An 18781-nucleotide genomic window follows, 5' to 3' on the forward strand; every position below is an offset into this window, starting at 1 on the left:
GATGTGTAAGACAACACCCTGATTCACTGAGGAAGATAACCTCTGTTTTAGACAGGGAAAAGCTGCCAGTGCCGGGGGTGTTGCATTTCCCTCCCTGCTATTTACTGCGCGTGGGAGATTTCTCCTGTGGTCAGCATGGCTGCTGTGCCCCAGCTATACGTCCGCACACTGATCTGTTGGCAGACAAACAGCCAGCTCCTGCGCACACAGTCAGGCTTTCTCTACTTCTTTTTCAGCTTTCCCCGTTCTCTCTCTCTCACTCCGGGCTTTGTTCTCGCCTTCCTTACACTGTATCTGATTCCACCTGTCTCTATCCCTGCCTACACCTTACACCTCGTTTTTTTTTTCTCCCAAGCTTGCTCTCTCCCTCGCTATCTCTCCCTTTGTCAGGGGCCTAATGTGGGACTGCAAATGAAGCAGCTTGACTTCCATCTCAGGCTACCAGGGATCAATATGTGTTGCTCACTATCAGGCAGGACACTCTCTGCCTCTCCGATGCTCTCACGAGGGAGGATGGCCAAGCAAATGAAACGCCCTCAACTCCTCGCACGCAAACATCACACAAAGGCCGACATAATTCAGCTTTTTAGTGCCCGTATTTACTAGATAATTTGAGCAGCAAACAATAGTGACATAATAACGTGGCTGTAACCGTGTCTCCTTAAGCAGACGGGTCTCTGAAAGAAAAGCGGTGTCTGCATACAGTGCAAAAGATAAAGAGGTATGTGAACAAAGTGCGATAATAATAAATCACTTTTAGCATGAAGCCTTACTGTGCAGACTAATAGGCTCTGACGTTGCGGTGTAAGCGGTCTAACTGCAGGAAGCAATAAAGCCTGACATCTAAGAAAAAAAAAATAGACTGTTAGTGTTGGTACAAAAAAGCAGCCAAAATAAAGATGAAGTGATGACTTCTAGATGCAAAAAAATGCAAAAAGGAAGCCACAGGAAGCCAAGCGCCACAGGACAAACAGGGTTGCCTGGGAGTTACCTGGACAGGTGGCCACACAGGCACTTTTCTGGACGTTCTGCCCCTCACAGGATGTGCCTCCATTCAGTGGCGTGGGGTTGGTGCAGCTCCGACTCCTCTTCTGCCAGCCACGCCCACACACGGCACTGCAGGACGACCAGGTGGTCCACGTGGACCAGCCACCGTTGACTGTCAGACCAGTGCCAAGGGAGGAGGGGGGGATATGGAGGGGTGAGGTAAAGGGGGAGGAAGGTTGTGAGGGAGGGATGGATGGATGAATGAAGGGACAGAGCAGCCAGGATTACCCGACATGCACTAAGGAAAAATAGGCGCGCTGCACTAGAATAATCAAGACTGCTGTTACACTCTTTGCAAAGTGAACAAACGGAAGCGCGAGAGCAAAAGGGTCGCTTCCTGTGTCTGAGCTGGAGTTACACGAACTGCAGTGGAAACAAAATGGCTTCAACAGGGAGCAGAAAAATCGGACGGCGCTTTCCCTGGTTTCCCCCCTGAGGAAGGCACAGCCGCTGCGAAATAACTCGTGGGCACGTTACATATCAGAATCTCCCCCCTGAATTTCACAGAGATAATACGAGGATATAATAACATAATTGTAAAGCCATTCAATTTAAAACCACACTGTCACAGTCATACATGCGTAAAAGCAACAAAACCAACAACAACGTCTCCTCCTGGGAACTGCCAACACACTGCTGAGATATAAATGCATCACGGTTGTTCCACAAATTCGGACTGCGTCCTTCACACGTCCGCCACTGATTTCACACCACAACATATCATTCAACGAAATCAAGTAGGCTTATCTTTGAATTGGAGAGACCACCGCTGTATAATTCATTCCTCTTTTATTTTTTTTAAGACGAGAAACTCAAAAAACTCTGAATTTCTGTTATTACCGCCACTTGTCGGAGCAAACTTTAACCATCCATTGCCACTTAATTGGTACTATGTCTCTCAATCATGCCAGGCGATTACATCAAATCATCCTGTATCTACCGTGTTTCCTCAGACATTCCTGATTTATTGACTTGAACAGCACTGTCGTTCTCTCTCTGTACATACTCCCTTCCTAATTTCCCCCTAACACTCTCCTCTGCTCGTCGTGGCTGAATCATTTCCTTGCCCTCTCTTTGCGATTGATTGCCCGCCATGGCGAGGTAAATTGCCAGGCAACTCGGCCCCTGATTACCTCTTAGAACAGAGTGCAGTCACACCAGCCAGGCCTCGTTAAAATGCATCTCTGGCCCCCTGTTGAACCCCCTTTGAAAAGTAGCAGTTATTATGACTTGCTACATATAGCTAGATTAACTAGCACAGTAGACTCTGGTACCTTCAGCTAACAGATTTTTTTCTCTTGAACTCAGAGCAACGCAAGTGAAAAGCAGCAAGAGTTTCTTTTGTTTGGTTGAGGTTTTTTGTTTAGCTAAAAACCCTCTATCATCCTAAACCAGTGCTGCGACAGTAATAAACGTCATCAAGCAAACAGTGTGATGGAAACAAATAAAATTGCACATGCAAGCAACTCAGCAATTTGCTCCCAACTTTCTGGGTCTTTGAGTGGAAATCATTGTTTGACAACACAAGAAAGGCAAAAAAAAAAAAAAAAAAAAAAAAGAGTGCTTATGGTCATGCCTTCACAGTTAATTCAGCCCTAGATTGCTTCTTTACATCTTTTAACAACAAGCTAATCAATTAGGAATAATTGTGCTTCTTTAGTTTTATGCTGGAGGCTTAGAGGAATGTATGATAATGTGTTCTGACTGCATGCTCCAAATTAACACATTTTTTGTGTGAAAATGCACGACTCAATTTGCAGCTGAAATTTAAAGCCGTAACGCTCGGACCCCCTTTGGGTTTGTTGAATTAAAAAAAAAGAAAAGAGAATTAACCTAATAAAACGAAAGCTTTTTGACAAAGATCTGAAACACACTTGACTCACTTACTGTTTATTATGCTTTTATTGTTAAATATTGATTTGATGATTATGTTCATTAACTAAAATCATGCAAACACTTTTTCTCTCACTCGAATTCATCTAAATTGATGCACAAAGACTCTAAAACCACATTCAGATCATGTTTTCTTAATGGGATTTCATCCTAAAAGCCAAAATTCAATGAGGATTTATACAGACGGGCATCTTCCACATATTTTTAAAAGTCCTCATAGTTTTCTTTTGAGACAAATGTTATTTTTCCACAGTGAGAAAGATGTATTTTTCCACCATACAGCAAGTTTACATTATACAACTATTCATCTTAGCATAATTTCATGATAAGATATAAAGTCATATGAAAAGATACAGATTCAAAGGACTCCATGAATTCCTGTGAAAAACTAAGTACACCCAATGATTCAGTCACTGAAACACCTTTAGCAGCAGTAACTTTACATAATTGTTTTCTGTACGACTTCATCAGTCTTGCCTACATGTTATAGACTTGCAGCTCTCCTCTGGATCATTGTCCCGTGCCATGATCTAATTCAGGCCAAGCTTTAGCTGTCAGAAAGATGGCTTGTATATATTATTTTGGTATACAGAGAAGTTCCTGGTTGACTCAATGACTGCACGGGTTTCAGGTCCTGTGGCTGTAAAGCAAGTCCAAAACATTACCCCTCCACCACCGTGCTCAACAGCTGGTAGGAGGTATTTGTGCTGATAACCTGTGTTTGCTTTTCACCATATGTGGTGTTGTGCATTATGACCAAACATCATTGATCTAAAGAACATTGTTGCAGAGGTCTTGTGGTTTGGTCGTGCTGCCATACTCTTTTTCACTTTTATGAGCCTTTTACCCAGTCTTTCTTTAATTATACTGACTGCAGAATCTGATATGTAGCTCTTGAATTTAAAAAAAAGAAGTTTTTCTCTCTTCTCATTACACAATCTGACCTTGGGCTGAATTTATTGGGACGTCCACTCCCAGGAAGACTCTGTGTTAACACACCTGCATGTTCCAGACCAGCAAACTGTCAGAGGTTCTGCTTTTATTGAGGCGCTCACACTTGCTGATGGTCCTTTAATTAAGTGCATTTGATTAGCAGCACCTGGCTGCTAATTACCCTATAACAGCATTAAGGGTGTACTTAGTTTTTCCACAGGACTGAATAGAGTCCTCATTTTGCATTATTATGAGTCAGTGGATTATGTTTAGCGATCACTATTGCCATCATCGTCTATCCTTCACTACTTAATTTACGAGTATTTATCTATTTACCGCCTTTTATTTTTGATATTGCTTTATTTGAACCGCAACGGCACCATCATGGAGCTGTTACCATGTTTGGCACATTTCATTTTTTGGTTGAAAAGTCAAACAGCAAATTCAAAGGCTTTAAAAACCCCACCGTACATCCCAAGTTGCCCATTCTGTGGAATTTATTTGTAAACCTAATCTATATAACTTCCTATTACAATATTACACAGGTATCAAAAAACAAGAAAGATTTAAATATAGAAAATGAACAGGTAGTGCCTCTTATTTGTGGCATGCACTGTGTTTTCTGAGCTGATGTGTCAGATAATAAACAAGAACTGCTGCTCTGCCCCTACAGTGCGTCACAGTATCATCTTTCTCTGGCAGCCTTAACTAAAAAAAATAAATAAAAGAAACACACCCCGTGTCAGGCATTGTGTCACATTATCCATTTATTATTCTCAATGTTGTTTTCATCAATCGTTCCCTCGTGATTTCCATCTTCTGTTCGCGTGGAGCTGAGAATTACGCCAGGCTGTAATGTATTCAAAACTTTTGTAGTGCCAGTAGCCGTGGAACCCTCTGTGATAGTAAATATGCTGTTTCTCTGCATTTTAATAAAGGCCAGTCTGCTTATCAAGCCAAGTCATTATTTACAGTTTGCTGTTAATTCAATTTCTCTTCTCATACTGGATCCACTACAGAGGAGGAGGAAGATGGCAGCCTCGACATCAGAGACTGCCAGCTTTGGCAGAATGGCTGCCAGTAACATTTTAAGTTGTGGTAATTAAAGTGCAGATACACCACTCTCTCTTTATGTAGTGATTTATGAAAGTGTAATTCTTGCGCTGCTGAAAAACAGAGCTGACGTATGCAATTTGTCACCATATGTCAAATATGTGAAACACAGTGTAATAATAAAAAACTACACTGTAAACTCTGAATGTAACAGTATGAAGAGCTGACGGGAGACTTGCGCCCACACATCTTCCGTGCAGCAGCATGCAAAGGTTAATGTGGAAATGTGGGGCAAGGGAAGCGGCGTGCAAGCTTAAAAGGATTCATCCGAGCCGTTTTCTGCGTTTGTATATTTGAAAGCTCGATCGAGCCCGGACCCCGGCACTAGTCTCTGTGCACAGTTTTGACATCTGCTGAAAGAAGTCGTCACCTACCATAGACAAGGATCGCGGCAGAGGTGCTTTTGCGGCGAGCGACGATGTTTTTGGCCACGCACGTGTAGTTGCCGGTGTCGGCCAGCCGGGCTTTTTTGATGACGAGATTATGGTCGGGCGTGATGACAAAATTGGGGTCACTCGCTGGGTCGATCACATCCTCGTTTCTCTGCCACTCCACCTGAAAACAGATTTCAGCGGTCAAAATTCACTGCAACTCGACAGACAGCAGCTCGCCACCACCCCATACAGCTCTACAGTGGCCAGACATGATGTGGATGAGAGACTTCTACGTCGACGGGTGTATGTGTGTAGGGGGGAAGCAGCGAGGTACTTCTTTTCTGATGCAATCACACAGACAAAAGATGACCAGACGCGGCCTGGTGTGGTACTGAGATGCAATTTATTTAACGCCCTGCTGATTTGAATATTTATTCGCTTCTTGTGGGGGAAGATTGCAGCTTTTATTTTGTAGCTGCTGGACGTCTCTGTAGCTGTCCGCGAACACGACTGATCGTGCTTTGTGTAAGTTTCCGGGCCCTCTTGCAAGAAGCCAAAACTGATGTTATTTCTTTTTTGGTGTTCTCTCAGATTGGCTTGCTTGTTTTCTTGCTCTCACTTGACCTTGTTCTGTCTCGAGAGGAGCAACAGTGCGGCAGCATTGTTGTTGGTATTACTGCCAGTTGTGATACCGCATATAATTGGGCCTTCTTCCTCTGGTGCACCATCCCTGTTTTCCCCCCGTCGTGACTTCTACTCTGATGTTCTTTTCTGCTGAACTGCGGCTGGCACCTTCCTTCCTATTTCTCTGCAAACTGTCCCTACGCTGTCGATCTGCGATTGGCTAGTCTGCGGTTTCTGGTCTCTGGGCTGTCTGAGCGGCTGGCCTGAGCTCCTCTTGTGCTGTTATTAGAGCAGTTAGTGCCTATCTGGGACCGGGAGGATGCAGCGAATGAGGTGAAACAGCTGGCCCTGGTCTGGTCCTCTAAACACACGCACGGCACGGTGAAACAGAGAAAGAGAGAGCGAGTGTGACTTGAGCAGAACAAGAGATACAGTGCATGGAGAGGCGGGAGAGATACACCGAATGAGATAAGGAAAGAGTGAGGCAAATAGATCCATTAATTATGCATAGGCCTTTAGAGATGCCAAATGGGGAGTGAAGCCTCCAAGCCAATGCTGAGTGATGTGACGAGACGACGTGATATACAACTTCCCAGAGATGTAAGAGAGATAATAAATCAATAAGGGCAAATAATTAGAGGTGTAATTTATCCGAACAGGGTTGTCTGTTCCCCTGGTGGAATGGGGGGATATGCCAAGGAGCTGATCTTGAGCTACTCTGCGGTCTTTGTCCCCTCGGTGAGGAAAGGGTAAATGGATGGCAGATTCGGGCCTATAAATATCTCCCCTATCCGTGTCTCACCTCGGCTTGTGGCACTCCCTCGGGGGGATGGCAGCGCAGCAACACCTCCTGGTCCAATGCCACCTCTTTACCCTGCGGCTCCTCCTCAAAGTTCTTTCTCAGGTCTTACAGGAAAAAAAAAGAAGAAAAAGAAGTAGAGAAACAACCAATTAGGATGTGAAAGCTTGCAAAGATTTGAAAGAAACACTTCTCTCTGCAAATAACTTGGCCTGGTGATGTGTCTAAATTTGCAGCTCTTGAAATGTCCGCCAGTGGCCTCGCCGAGCATGTTGCACTCTAGTTGGCCCCTAAGCCACACTGGGATCGGTGGCACCAACCATGTTGCTTATTACAGGCTGCCTGGCTGGTTCAGAGATGCTTGTCTGCTGCCAGAGGGGCCCGGCATCAAGCAAAAGCAATTGCATTACCCCTCACTCCCACCCACTCTCCTCTCCCCGGCATCCGCCAGCCTCCAGCTTCCATCTGTATGACGGCTTGGAGCAGCCACACGAAAACAAAGCCCTGAGGCGCCTGGACAAGAGCTCCTGCAAGCCTGGCTGACTGCATGGGGCTTCACATTACGTCTCATTGAATACTTACTGTTGCACAAAGTCCTAGTATATATTTGTCTGTAAGCCCCAGCTGTGAATTACACAGGTAAAAACTGGGAGCAGTCATTTCTTGCGGGGGAAATAAATGTAGATCCATTTGTATCAGATGAGCCAGACAGGCCGCCGATAGCTGGCGGGACTGGCACAAATTTGATGTGCTCACCCCGGGTTTCAACTCTGAGCGAAGCAATGTGTTATTGTGTTGTAAGAGGCTGAGGGTGCAGCTGTGAGAATTCCTTTAAACAGATGTTGAGCCTGTCCCGACCAATCACACTGAGAGAAAACATTAAGAGAGGCAGGGAGAAACTGACGACATTCGATTTAATTAAAGCTGATAAATTTGGACTGGAGGAGACTTGAGATGTAACAGTGTTGGAAGGCTCGAACCTACGCGAGCGAACATGCGCGTGCGTGGGAACCTCGCCGATGCGATCGCCTGGTTATGCATCGTTATTCAAGCATGTGCGTGTCCTTATCTTACATCTAACTGACTTTGCTGAGCTCTCACACACGGATGGATAATGAATGTGTGTTTTCAAAACGTCTGGTGGTTTGGAGACGGTGCCGTGTTTGGCTCTGTCTGGAATAATACATATTTATGTGGGAATTAATAGGCGGAATGTTTTAAAATACTCAAATGTAAAATGGCTTCTTCTAATAAAGCTTCTGAGGCTGCGGCGAGGGATGTGTCTGCGTTCCCCAGACAGATTTATGATTGCTGCACAGCAATAAATTTCAAATCTGTTTTTATTTCAGTTACTTTCATAGGGATCATTTCTGATATACTGTATCCAGCAGAAAATATGCTCATGAATACTCAAATTTAGAGCTTCACCCTTTTCTTTTTTAAGACCTTCCTCGAGCAGATACATTATTCTGGGGTTCTTCCTGTCGGGGTTGGATGTTTTCTTCTCACAAGTATCATCACAGGAAGATGATTTAACTAAATTGTAATCACAGTAGTGCACTGTGGTGCAACAGATCATAATGTTCTCTGGGCTAATTGTTAAATGAAAGTTAGTCTCCCCCTCCCAACCACCCAAGGTGAAAACACAATATTCTCTTATTACATGCCGACATGCAATACACAAGCACCTTGTTAGGCAGCAGGCTTTGGATTTGTAATGATGCAGTGCTCATTTGACAGTGCACTCACAAGCAATCCTGATGTATGCTTTCTGGCTCTTCTGGGTTCCGGTGGTGCTCCAGGCGACACACTGACACCAGTACTCATCAAGTCCGAAGATCTTCTCCACCTGCTGCCTGGTTATTTCGATTGTCACCTGCATGACTGGCAGCGCTGGAGAGCAAAAACCCAGAAGAGTCAAAATGTTAGACACGGGACAAGCCCGGCTTTGACAGCAGCAACGAGCTAAGAGGCCAGAAATACTTCTCAAAGGAAAAAAATAAAAAAAGAACAAAAACAGAAACTAATGAGCTGAACTGATACCTTAAGTGCATTTTGTACCTTGAACTAAACTAGCAAGTAAAAAAGGAGAGGAAGAATAAACAAGCAGAGAGCTATAATCATATATAAACAGAGTGCTTGTTAACTGCGGAAAATGAGAAGAGAGCCTCACAGCTATCCTTGGTGTAATTTGGAGGGCATGAATACAGCAACAGTTAGGAAGGAACAAGGAAGTGCTAAACAAGCACTCGACAAACAAAAATACTCAACATAATCCACGTCTCTATTATTAAATCCAGGAGGAAGGACGAGTTCAGCATTTCCCCACAACCGTGTTGATATAAGTGACGCCGCTGGAACACGGGGCAAAAGTGGCTTTATTGCTTTTCTAGAGGAATGTAAACAGAAGCCTTCTTTAAACAAAGAAAAATTGGGACAAAATCCAACCCGCTAAACCGTCCAAACAACACAGCGTTGTTAGAGTCGTATCTTTTCTTTTTTCTTATATTTGAGAAGCAATCTTTCATTTCATTTTCTTTTGACCTTCTACTTGGGACTTGTAATCCATGGGTATTTCTTATATATTGAGCTGCGACCTTGATCCCTACCATGTGCCTTACTTTGTCTTCGCCCTGATAAAGAGACTGCCGTGTTTTCCTTGAGCTTCCAGCTTTCTCCCTCCCACCCCATCTTATCTGTTCTCTTTGTTGTCTTTTGGAGAGAGGCGTTCATACGAACACATTTTAGAGTCGCAGAGGACACATCCTGGAGACTAACAGGAGCCGCATACAAAGTGCACTATATTCAGATTTCAATGGAAAGCCACTTTCTAACTTCCATTCACACAAAAGCACTCTGACATACTCTTGATTTGTCGGTGACAATCATTTCCAGCTCCAGACTGAACCTGACTGAAGTGAGGAGCGCTCCATTACGCCATCACAACTTCACAGCAAAGAGTATCCGAGCAAACCAGCAAAGCATAAATTGGGATTTTTTTTTTGCTAAATAATTTGAGGCGTACTGCACATGACTGCACGAGCCCAGGCTGGCCCAATGATGACACGAGCTGTCGGCGAGAGGAGGAGGACGGGCTCCACCGCCGGAGGCCACAGAGTGATAAGTAGCTGTGAGGGTCACTGGCAGACCGCCATGTATTAGTGTCTAAATGCGGCGGATTTTTTGCTATATGTGATCACAGTAAATGTGAGTCCATGTGCAGTGAATCCAGCCCCGAAGCACCACTCCGAGCATCAACAACACCTCGTGCTGTGTGCAACATTTCACCAACATGCTCGCTCGCAGTTAATTTAAAAAGTAGAGAAAGTGATCCTCTTATGTTTACTCTGCCTTTTTACAAAGCCTGCCAGAGACTGTCAAAAAAAGTTAGACTCAATTCCAACATGAGACTGGATTGAGAAATCCTCGTTTATTCTTTCTCGTTGTCTTTCTGAAGGTCCACTACCTCTATTAAGTATGTGTGTTTGTTCTCCGTGTGTGCAGCAAGAGTGTTCGGCGCAGGCTGAGAGAGCACCTAAAAGCTAAAGAAATGGCTAAAGTAACAAAATGGGCACTGCAGAGCATGAACAAATGGAGCATAAGAAACCTTCCTTCCTTCTGCAAATAAGCGGCATGGGGAAATTTGGCTTTTCCTCTTAAACACGTACACGTGTACGCAACAGCTGTAGCTTTAACTTTACATACATCACTTAAGGATTATGCTTATTTCAGCAGCTACATCTTATAGATTCCAAAGAAAAAAAAAATTAAGCACAGTACTGAATGAAATGTCAAACTCAGGAGAGCAGCGCTTCTTATTGGATGTATATTTACTTTTGCAGTAATGTGCAAATTCTATCTTGTATGCCAGAAAGCGCTTTGAGAGGGAGAAGTTGCACATTTTATTTTTGCTGGTGTACACAGCAAGTGTGTACTTGTTCTTTTGTGCATGTAAGTAATAAAATCTATGAAACGCACATTATATATGGGTGAGTACCTGCTGCAGAGCAAAAACTGGGGGAAAAAAATTAATGTAAAGCATGCACTAAAACCTGAACATTAAACGAACGTTTATTTTGAGGAATCTGTACAGAAACATCTGATCGTCCTGACTTACACTGAGCTCACAGCAAGCAGTTTATGCGCGCAAGCTAGAAAAATATATTTAAATACATGAATTTGAAATTTGGTATAAAGTGATATTCAGTGCTCGGTATGGCTCAAATTACAGTAGCAATTCGTTTGATTAATGCAAACCTTCCTCCTTCTTTGAGCTAGGGGGTGAAAGGAATAAAGATCAGTATGGAGATGCAAAGCATGAACAATAGCAACCTGAGGTGAGAAATCCTAAGAAGAGCAATTTGAAGCTCTGCTTGCCAGGGTAATTGCATTCTGTTTCCTTATCTTTTCCTGTCTCCATAATTACCTGCTTTCTGTGTCTGACACCTTCCAGTAACACTGCTGTGAGTCACTCTGTCCAATTTCACTCCAATTAATAAGTAGGACAAAATAATCTCATCACTTTGAGGACAAAACGCGTCTGTAATTTTACAGCAGTTTATAACGATCGGACAGGCTGCTATTTACTGTTGTTTTCCCCAAAGTCTGCTCCATCAACACAGCTATGAGTAAAACAAAACTTTATGAAAATGACTCAGAGACGACTGACGGAGAAACTACATCATTGATTCCTAGAAAGCTGTCCTTCTGAAAGTGGAGCACCGCCACATTTATGACTCAATTACATTAATATTGATTTATAATAGTATGCTCGCCGCCTTCAAGGTGTTAGGAACGGAAAAGAGGAAATTTACACTTCCTTGCCTGAAAGTGTGCACTTAACATTTCTGTTAAATGATAATTAAAACATGGCACGATTCCTGCAGCCTTTGGTTTGATCTGCAGCCCATTTTCTAAATGAGCTCACATCCCAAACCTCAGTGAAATAAGTGAGAAAAATTTAAAGGGTGATTATGTGATTGACACAGTGTGAATCCAGTGCTGGATCCTTTCTACATTTTTGTAGAGCAGTGGGATAACTTACTAGGCCACATTTGAATACAATTTCTGGAAAGTACACTTCACTATTGTAACACTGCATTGGAATAAATTGGACTGGGAAAAACAGAAAAATAAAACATGAACACAAATGCCACCAGCAGTGGAGTCCTCTCCTGTGGTAATTAATATCACTTTTCACAACAACTACCCGCCTGACAAGCTTTAAAGCTGCAGAAACAAAGAAAAAGCATATGCACTCACTGGGCACATCATTAGGTGTACCTGTTCAAATGCTTGTTATCAGCCAGTCACATGGCAGCAACTCATTGCATTTAGGAATCTACTGGGATTTTCCCTGCAAAGATTTACAGAAATGATATCTTATTGGTTGGAGGAGAACGGCCACACAAGGTTATAAGAAGCTAACAGTAACTAAGACAACCACTTGTTACAACCAAAACATGCAGAAGAGCATATGAATCCACACCATGTTGAACCTTGAAGCAGATGGGCTACAGCAGCTGAAGACCACACTGGGGTCCGCTCCTGTTAGCTAAGAACAGGAAACAGAGTCTGTAGTTCACACAGGGTCACCAAAACTGGAAAAGCATTGTGTGATCCGATGAGTTGGCAGGGACAGAATTTCTCATAACATCAATACACGGATCCATCCTGCCTTGTATTGAGTTTCAGGTTTGCACTTGTGGAGTAATTGTTCTGGGGACCATTTCTTGGCACACTTTGGGCCCCTTAGCGCCAACTGAGCATTGTTTAAACACCGCAGCCTACCCGAGTACTGTTGCTGATCATGTCCGTGCCTTTATGACCACAGTGTACACATTTTTTGATGACTGCTTCCAGCAGGGTAACGCACAAAGCTGTCACAATGCTCAAATCATCTCAAACTGGTTTCTTGAACATGACAATGAGATCACTGTACTGCAACGGCCTCCACACCTCCATGTCAATAGAGCACCTTTGGGAGATTCACAGCTGACAAATCCAGCATCTTGGTGAATCTATGCCACGAAGAATTAAGGCAGTGCTAAAGGCAAAAGGGGGTCCGACCCAGTAGTAGAAAGGTGCACTAACATATACAGGGTGTATCGTCATAAAGACTCATCCGACTTCAACGTGCTTTATTTCCATGGATGTTCACTAGTAACGATCGAAACACATACTGTCAGAAAGGGGGGATTCGTGAGTTCCACGTGGTTGCCAGTAGGTAGCTTAACAACAGCAGTGACTCCAGACATGCTTGCAAAGTATGGGACGAGTTTGACTATCTTATGGATATATTTATCTATATCTCTATCGATTGATCAATAGATAGATATAAAAAAGAAGTACAGATAGCTCTTCATCTTAAACTTTTGGCTTCATATAAAATTTGAATTCTGCTAATCTTCTGCTTGATGCATTCACAAATCGTTTCACTACTTGTACTACTTTAAACGACTCACAAGATATTTTCTGCATGATGAGCTGCATTTTTTTAAGGCGTGCAAATGGAGCCTGGTCTACCAGAAGTCTAGCTTGTTCTTAGAAAGCCTAAATAACAACATCCTGCTTGGATTTTTGTCAAGTGATCCTGAAAACAGACCGACTTGTGCCACCTGAATAAATTCTAACATTAATTTTAGCAAACTTGAATTCTTAAAGGCTAAACCAACCCAATCAGAGCATCTTTGATAGCAAGGTGTTGTTCCTTGGTAATTATTTAAATTCAAATTTAAACACATAACAACTGTAAAATAATCATTTGTACATTTGTAGATTTACCTGAAATACATGCAGGGAAGAGTACTGTGCCCTTTTTAGCAGAGTCGCACACACAGGGTGCTTACAAACTCAATTTAAAATAATTTAATAGGGCAATGTAATGCTCCCAGTGAGGCAAAACCCAGAGGGGGAAAAAGTCAGCAAATCATACTGCTGCTGCTGCTTCTGAGCTGTTGAAGGTGCACAGTATTAACTCAAGCCTCAAACAGACAGTTAGCGGTGTTTGAAGAGATTTTAGTGCCCAAATCAAACTTAAACATAAAAATATGAGGAGACAAATTGGATTTTGAAAATTATCCAATTTCCCAAAGAAAATTGCATCCTTATTTCCCCGTGATTTCGTTTACCTGAACACAAACAATTATGGTAATCAACAATTTTTGTGTAAAGCAGAGAGTGGGAGAGAGAGAGAGGATGCTTTTATCCAAAAAGGAGGATTGGGAAAAGTATCAAGGCCACGGGCTCGGGCTCGGAGACAAATAAAGCAAACAAAAACCCCCAACCCCAAACAAAAAACACACATGGCTCTGCCTTGAGAAGGCCTGAATTTAAAAAAAAAAAAATGAAATGGAAGAAATAAAAAAAAGACCAAAGCAAATGCAGAGTGGTTCAGTTCATGAATAAACTGACCTTACTATTGTATGATGGAGTCTTCAGGCAACAGAGTACAATACAAGCTATTACTAGATCCACTGGCACACATACACACAGACACGCACACAGGCCACATCCAGAATTACTGTATTGTGTTTTTATTTTAATCTGCAATGAAGACAAGATTATTTACACATGCACTCCATTCAAATGTGCAAGGAGTGTAACGATGAACAAAAGGGACGGGGTCACACTGTGAGAGCACAGACATCTTTCTCTGCGTGTGTGTGTAGGTAGGATGAATCTCCCCCTGAGCCAACAGGGGCTCAACACACACAGGGTAAACATCATTGGACTCAATCCCGGGTGAGTCGATATTGGGCTTGTCTGAGTGCAGGACTTTATTTTTCTCTCCCTCACTCTTGTTTTCGCAGTCTCTGACCTCAATTCCATAGGGGTCATTTGCTTATCAAAGGCAAGGACTGGAACTTGCAGGTCCTGAGTGGGCGCTCATTGTGACCAAGGAAATTCAATTAGGCAGCATCCCTACAGTGTGTGTGGGTGGGATTCATCAGTGGATATAGGAGGATTAGGGTTGGGTGACTCTACATCAGGGGAATGCACCATTTCAAGGGAGAGAGTTCACAATGGTTGATGGGAGGCACCACAGATGAACGCTTTTAAGAATGCACTGTCTGCACATCCCGGCAACCGGTCAAAGCCATACTCTAAGGGTTTTATTTCCTCCTGTGGTTCTTCTTTGTACCAAATGGCATCAGTGTCATCAACGGCACCACAAGTGTCCAAAGCTTCCTTTTACAAAACCAACAATGTGCTCTTCCGCCAGCCAATTTACCTCTCCTACATGAAAGAAGTCCAGACATCAAGCTAGGCTGGCAAAAAAGACAACTTTGGAGCTCACTAAACAGCCTGTCAAAATCAATCCAAAAGCACAGTCACCTACCAACCTATACAGTATTTACAGCTGCAACCCCATGTCACTGAACCAAGGGCACAACTGCCTTATCCAGTCTTCAAACTTCCATTATCATGTAAAGCAGCCCAGTGATGAGTGGGCCACATTAGGTGACGACGAGAGCTTAAAATGGCAGGTGGCGCCATAAGCGTGCCTCTCCTGACAAGGATAACGTGGCCTTCCGAATAAAGCATGATTCTATTAAAGAGCAGGACAGACGGGAACAGCTGGGGGAGGGGATAAGGAAGCGGGGAGCTTGGTTCACAAGGAATACACTAGGACCTTCCATTCAGGGATGTTGGTGAGGTTGCGACTCAAGTCAGTGGGACAGTGTTCTGGGTCAAGGCTCTGCCTCCGGTTATGACCAGCTTTTCAAGAGCTTCTTTTGATTGAGCTGTCCATTTTTCACAATGAATGCATGCTGCAAGGCCTCTGCCGATGCTCTGAATGTCGTTACAGATTATTCATGGCTGACAAACAGGCAAGCAGGTAGTGCTCCAATCAATCCGGCCAGGTTGAGTGCAATGCCACTCCAAGGAGACTCAGGTGGAAATCTGACAGCAGAGGGGGAAGAGTACAGGACGCAGGATGAAAGACAGGTAATATAATACAAATAATAATAATTGTTATCTGAAGGTTACCTTCATTTATGAGGATAATATTTCCGGATAACTACGGTAGTTTAATGATTTTGCAAGTCCACGGTTCAAGTCATAACATTTTTTTAAATTTTTTTGTTAAAAAAAACAAAAGAGAAAAAAAAAAGATTTTAGCAAATGATTGGATTACGAATAAAATAACCTCCATTACTTTGATGTACTTCCAGGTCACTCTTTATCTGAAGGACCTTTAAACACGATGGCTTTCATCAGACTGAAAAGCTTTAACCAAGGATTAACCACAGCTTCACATGGTTAATTAGCAAAGGCAACATGAGTGTATGGCTAATTAGTTACAAAGAAATTTCATGTATTTCACAACCTTCATTTACTAAAAGTGTTTTAATAGAGAACAGACTGACGTTTGGTTAAACTGTGAAGTTTTCTTAGCATGCTAGTAACTGAGCTACTGATGATGCAATATTTTCCTTTCTGTGTCATGGCTGTCACTTTTGACAGCCATATTTTGACTTGTCACAGAAGGTAAAGGATAGGAGGAATTAATGCCAGCAGTTACTGTAAGAGTCCAGGTGAGCCATGAAAGAGAAACATGTTTTAATCATTTGTATCTTGTTATTTTCAATCCAAACAAGCCAATAAAAAAGGCAGTGATCACTGCTGGCATCTCTCAGTTTTTATGACCACTATTCATTTTAAAGCTAATTTTTAAAAAGCCCAGCCCACGCAGCATGGATGGATTATCTCAGTTGTTCTCCTGACTGAAGTTTGGTAGGGTGACCATATTTTGATTTCCAAAAAAAGAGGACACTTGGCCCAGTCATGAAGAACTTTAATAATACCGTTTGCTTAAAGAAATTTTTAACATATTAAACGATGCCTTCTCTGTGCGGTTAACGAATGGTGAAATAAAAAAATGTCATATAGGCTTTTACAAGTCAACAAATGCAAAATAATAACTCTAAACCCTCTGAAATTAAATTATGGTAAAGAAATAAGGCCTCATCTGTATAAGAAAAATTACCAGTACCGGGGACAGTACGAGGGAAATTTCTTTTGCAGTCCGTCTGAAAGGCTGCACTTGCGCTTTGGCATCTTTTAAACCAGCGGTCTCCAACCTTTTTTGCGCCACGGACCGGTTTATGTCCGACAATATTTTCATGGACTGGCCTTTAAGGTGTCGCGGATAAATACAACAAAATAAAACTAGTACCGGTACCGAAAAAAAGAAAATTTATTCATAACACACGTGAAAAGACCCAGGAAAACAGAGTAAACGATAAAAACGATAACAAAATAACGCTGAAAACCGATAAAAACCCTGAAAACTATACATTTCACACCTGAGCCTCAACTCTCGGCCCGGTACCAAACGACTCACGGACCGGTACCGGTCCGAGGCCCGGGGGTTGGGGACCGCTGTTTTAAACATCATCAGGTGCGCTGCATCCCATCTGTGAGGCAGAACCACAGTCACATGCCGCAGGGGGATGACATCACACATACGGGTGCTCTTGGCCTCTGTAGGCCCATAGAAAAACCCGCACATTTTAATCAATCTCCAAAATCCCCCCGGACAGAACGTGAAAAGTAGGCATGTCTGGGGAAAAGAGGACAGTTGGTCACCCTAAAGTTTGGTCTGTTTACAGCAGCATCCTGCCATGTGATTACATTTGTCCCTAACCATCAGAAACCCTCACATTAACTTTTATCGAGTGGAAAAAAAGTTAGCGTTCATCCTCCAGCTTCACTGTGCTAATGTGTTTATAATATGCTAACCATAGCTGTGTAGCTAGCCACCACGTCGTAGCACATCATTATATACCAGCTAGCCCAACTTCAGTAACCCTACAAACGTCACTGCTGTTTAGTTTTTTGTCTTCATTTATGTTGAAAGTGTTAGCAGAGCTGTACATTTTATTTTTTTCAGAAATCCCTCAGTCAGAACATGGTATATTATGTTTGGGTGGAAACTAGCAAGCTAACTTCCTGTTAACTTCTAACTCAGTTGAATTATATAAATTCTGTTTTCGAGGATGCCTGGATGTTAAACTTAATTGTTACACCTGGTGGAGCAGCCACACTGACCATTTTATTAAATTTAGACAGTTTGTAACTCTCAGTGATGCCGCAGTGTTCGTTCGACGTTGGGACCTGAAGCAGAGCTTGGACCCGGAAACGGCTAATGATGTCAGACTTAAAGACTGGATAGCATGCACAAAAATAATAAGTGGAATGCAGCCATTCTTAATATACATGCTTTCTTTACTTATGTAGAGAGCTTAAGGGATGCCCGTCCCCCATTAAATTGAGGGACCATAATCATGTTGGAGTAGCCCGTTTATTACTGCTGTCTGCATAACATTTAAAGAATCATAAACTTCAACTAAACATGCTAAAAAAATAATAATAGAAAAAAGTGTTTACAAATATAACACAATTTTTCATGAAATGAATATCTGCAATTTCCTCCATCTCATTTTTCCCTTTTCAGACGATCCAATCAAACCTTTCAATAAAATGAAAACACCAGATTTAAATTCCCTTTCCACACAGTGATATTGACTTCAATCTGTAAATATAGTAGATAGATAAGAAAACAGTGTGATAATGGATTATTTCTTCAAGTTGCCATGTTCCCTCTTTTACCCCCATGTGCAAATCTCCTGCCAGAGAGGGAGGCAGGCACTGCTCCCTTTACAGAAATCAAAAACAGACTTTGAGTTTAAGTCATTAAATATATGAAAGTAACTGTGCTTTGTAACGTGTTTTACAGCATCACGGACCGCAAGCTCTAACTTGTGACTGATGCATTGAATGACAGCCAGGTTATGGCTGATCTTTTCACACAGAGCGTGGCTGCTTCTCTCCATCAGCCCGTCACAGCAGCTGTGCCATCCTCTGCAAAGCCAACAACCCTGTCCATAACATTTATTCACAGAATCGTGCATAGCAACACTTTTTAACTGTACAATGTCACAGACAGCAGCTCCAGTGCATAACTGCAGTTCATCAAGTTAAAATAAGA

The 18781-nt window shown here is 42.6% G+C and overlaps 1 protein-coding gene across 4 annotated transcripts in view; it reads right to left on the reverse strand.

Annotated features, from left to right (window-relative positions):
- The window catches only part of unc5a (unc-5 netrin receptor A), a 153870-nt gene that overhangs the window by 40564 nt on the left and 94525 nt on the right, over window positions 1-18781 (reverse strand). For 2 of the 4 annotated variants that reach the window (XM_040015380.1, XM_040015381.1), the window contains exons 3-6: window positions 8533-8676; window positions 6787-6890; window positions 5361-5541; window positions 992-1159 (exon numbers count right to left, since the gene is read on the reverse strand). In XM_040015380.1, coding sequence (XP_039871314.1) covers window positions 992-1159; window positions 5361-5541; window positions 6787-6890; window positions 8533-8676 — 597 coding nt within the window. The remainder of the gene's footprint in view (window positions 1-991; window positions 1160-5360; window positions 5542-6786; window positions 6891-8532; window positions 8677-18781) is intronic. The other 2 variants (XM_040015382.1, XM_040015383.1) reach the window with 1 other exon arrangement.

The sequence above is a fragment of the Simochromis diagramma genome, unplaced genomic scaffold (assembly GCF_900408965.1).
Source record: "Simochromis diagramma unplaced genomic scaffold, fSimDia1.1 OVJJ01000685.1, whole genome shotgun sequence".
NCBI classification, from domain to species: Eukaryota; Metazoa; Chordata; class Actinopteri; order Cichliformes; family Cichlidae; genus Simochromis; species Simochromis diagramma.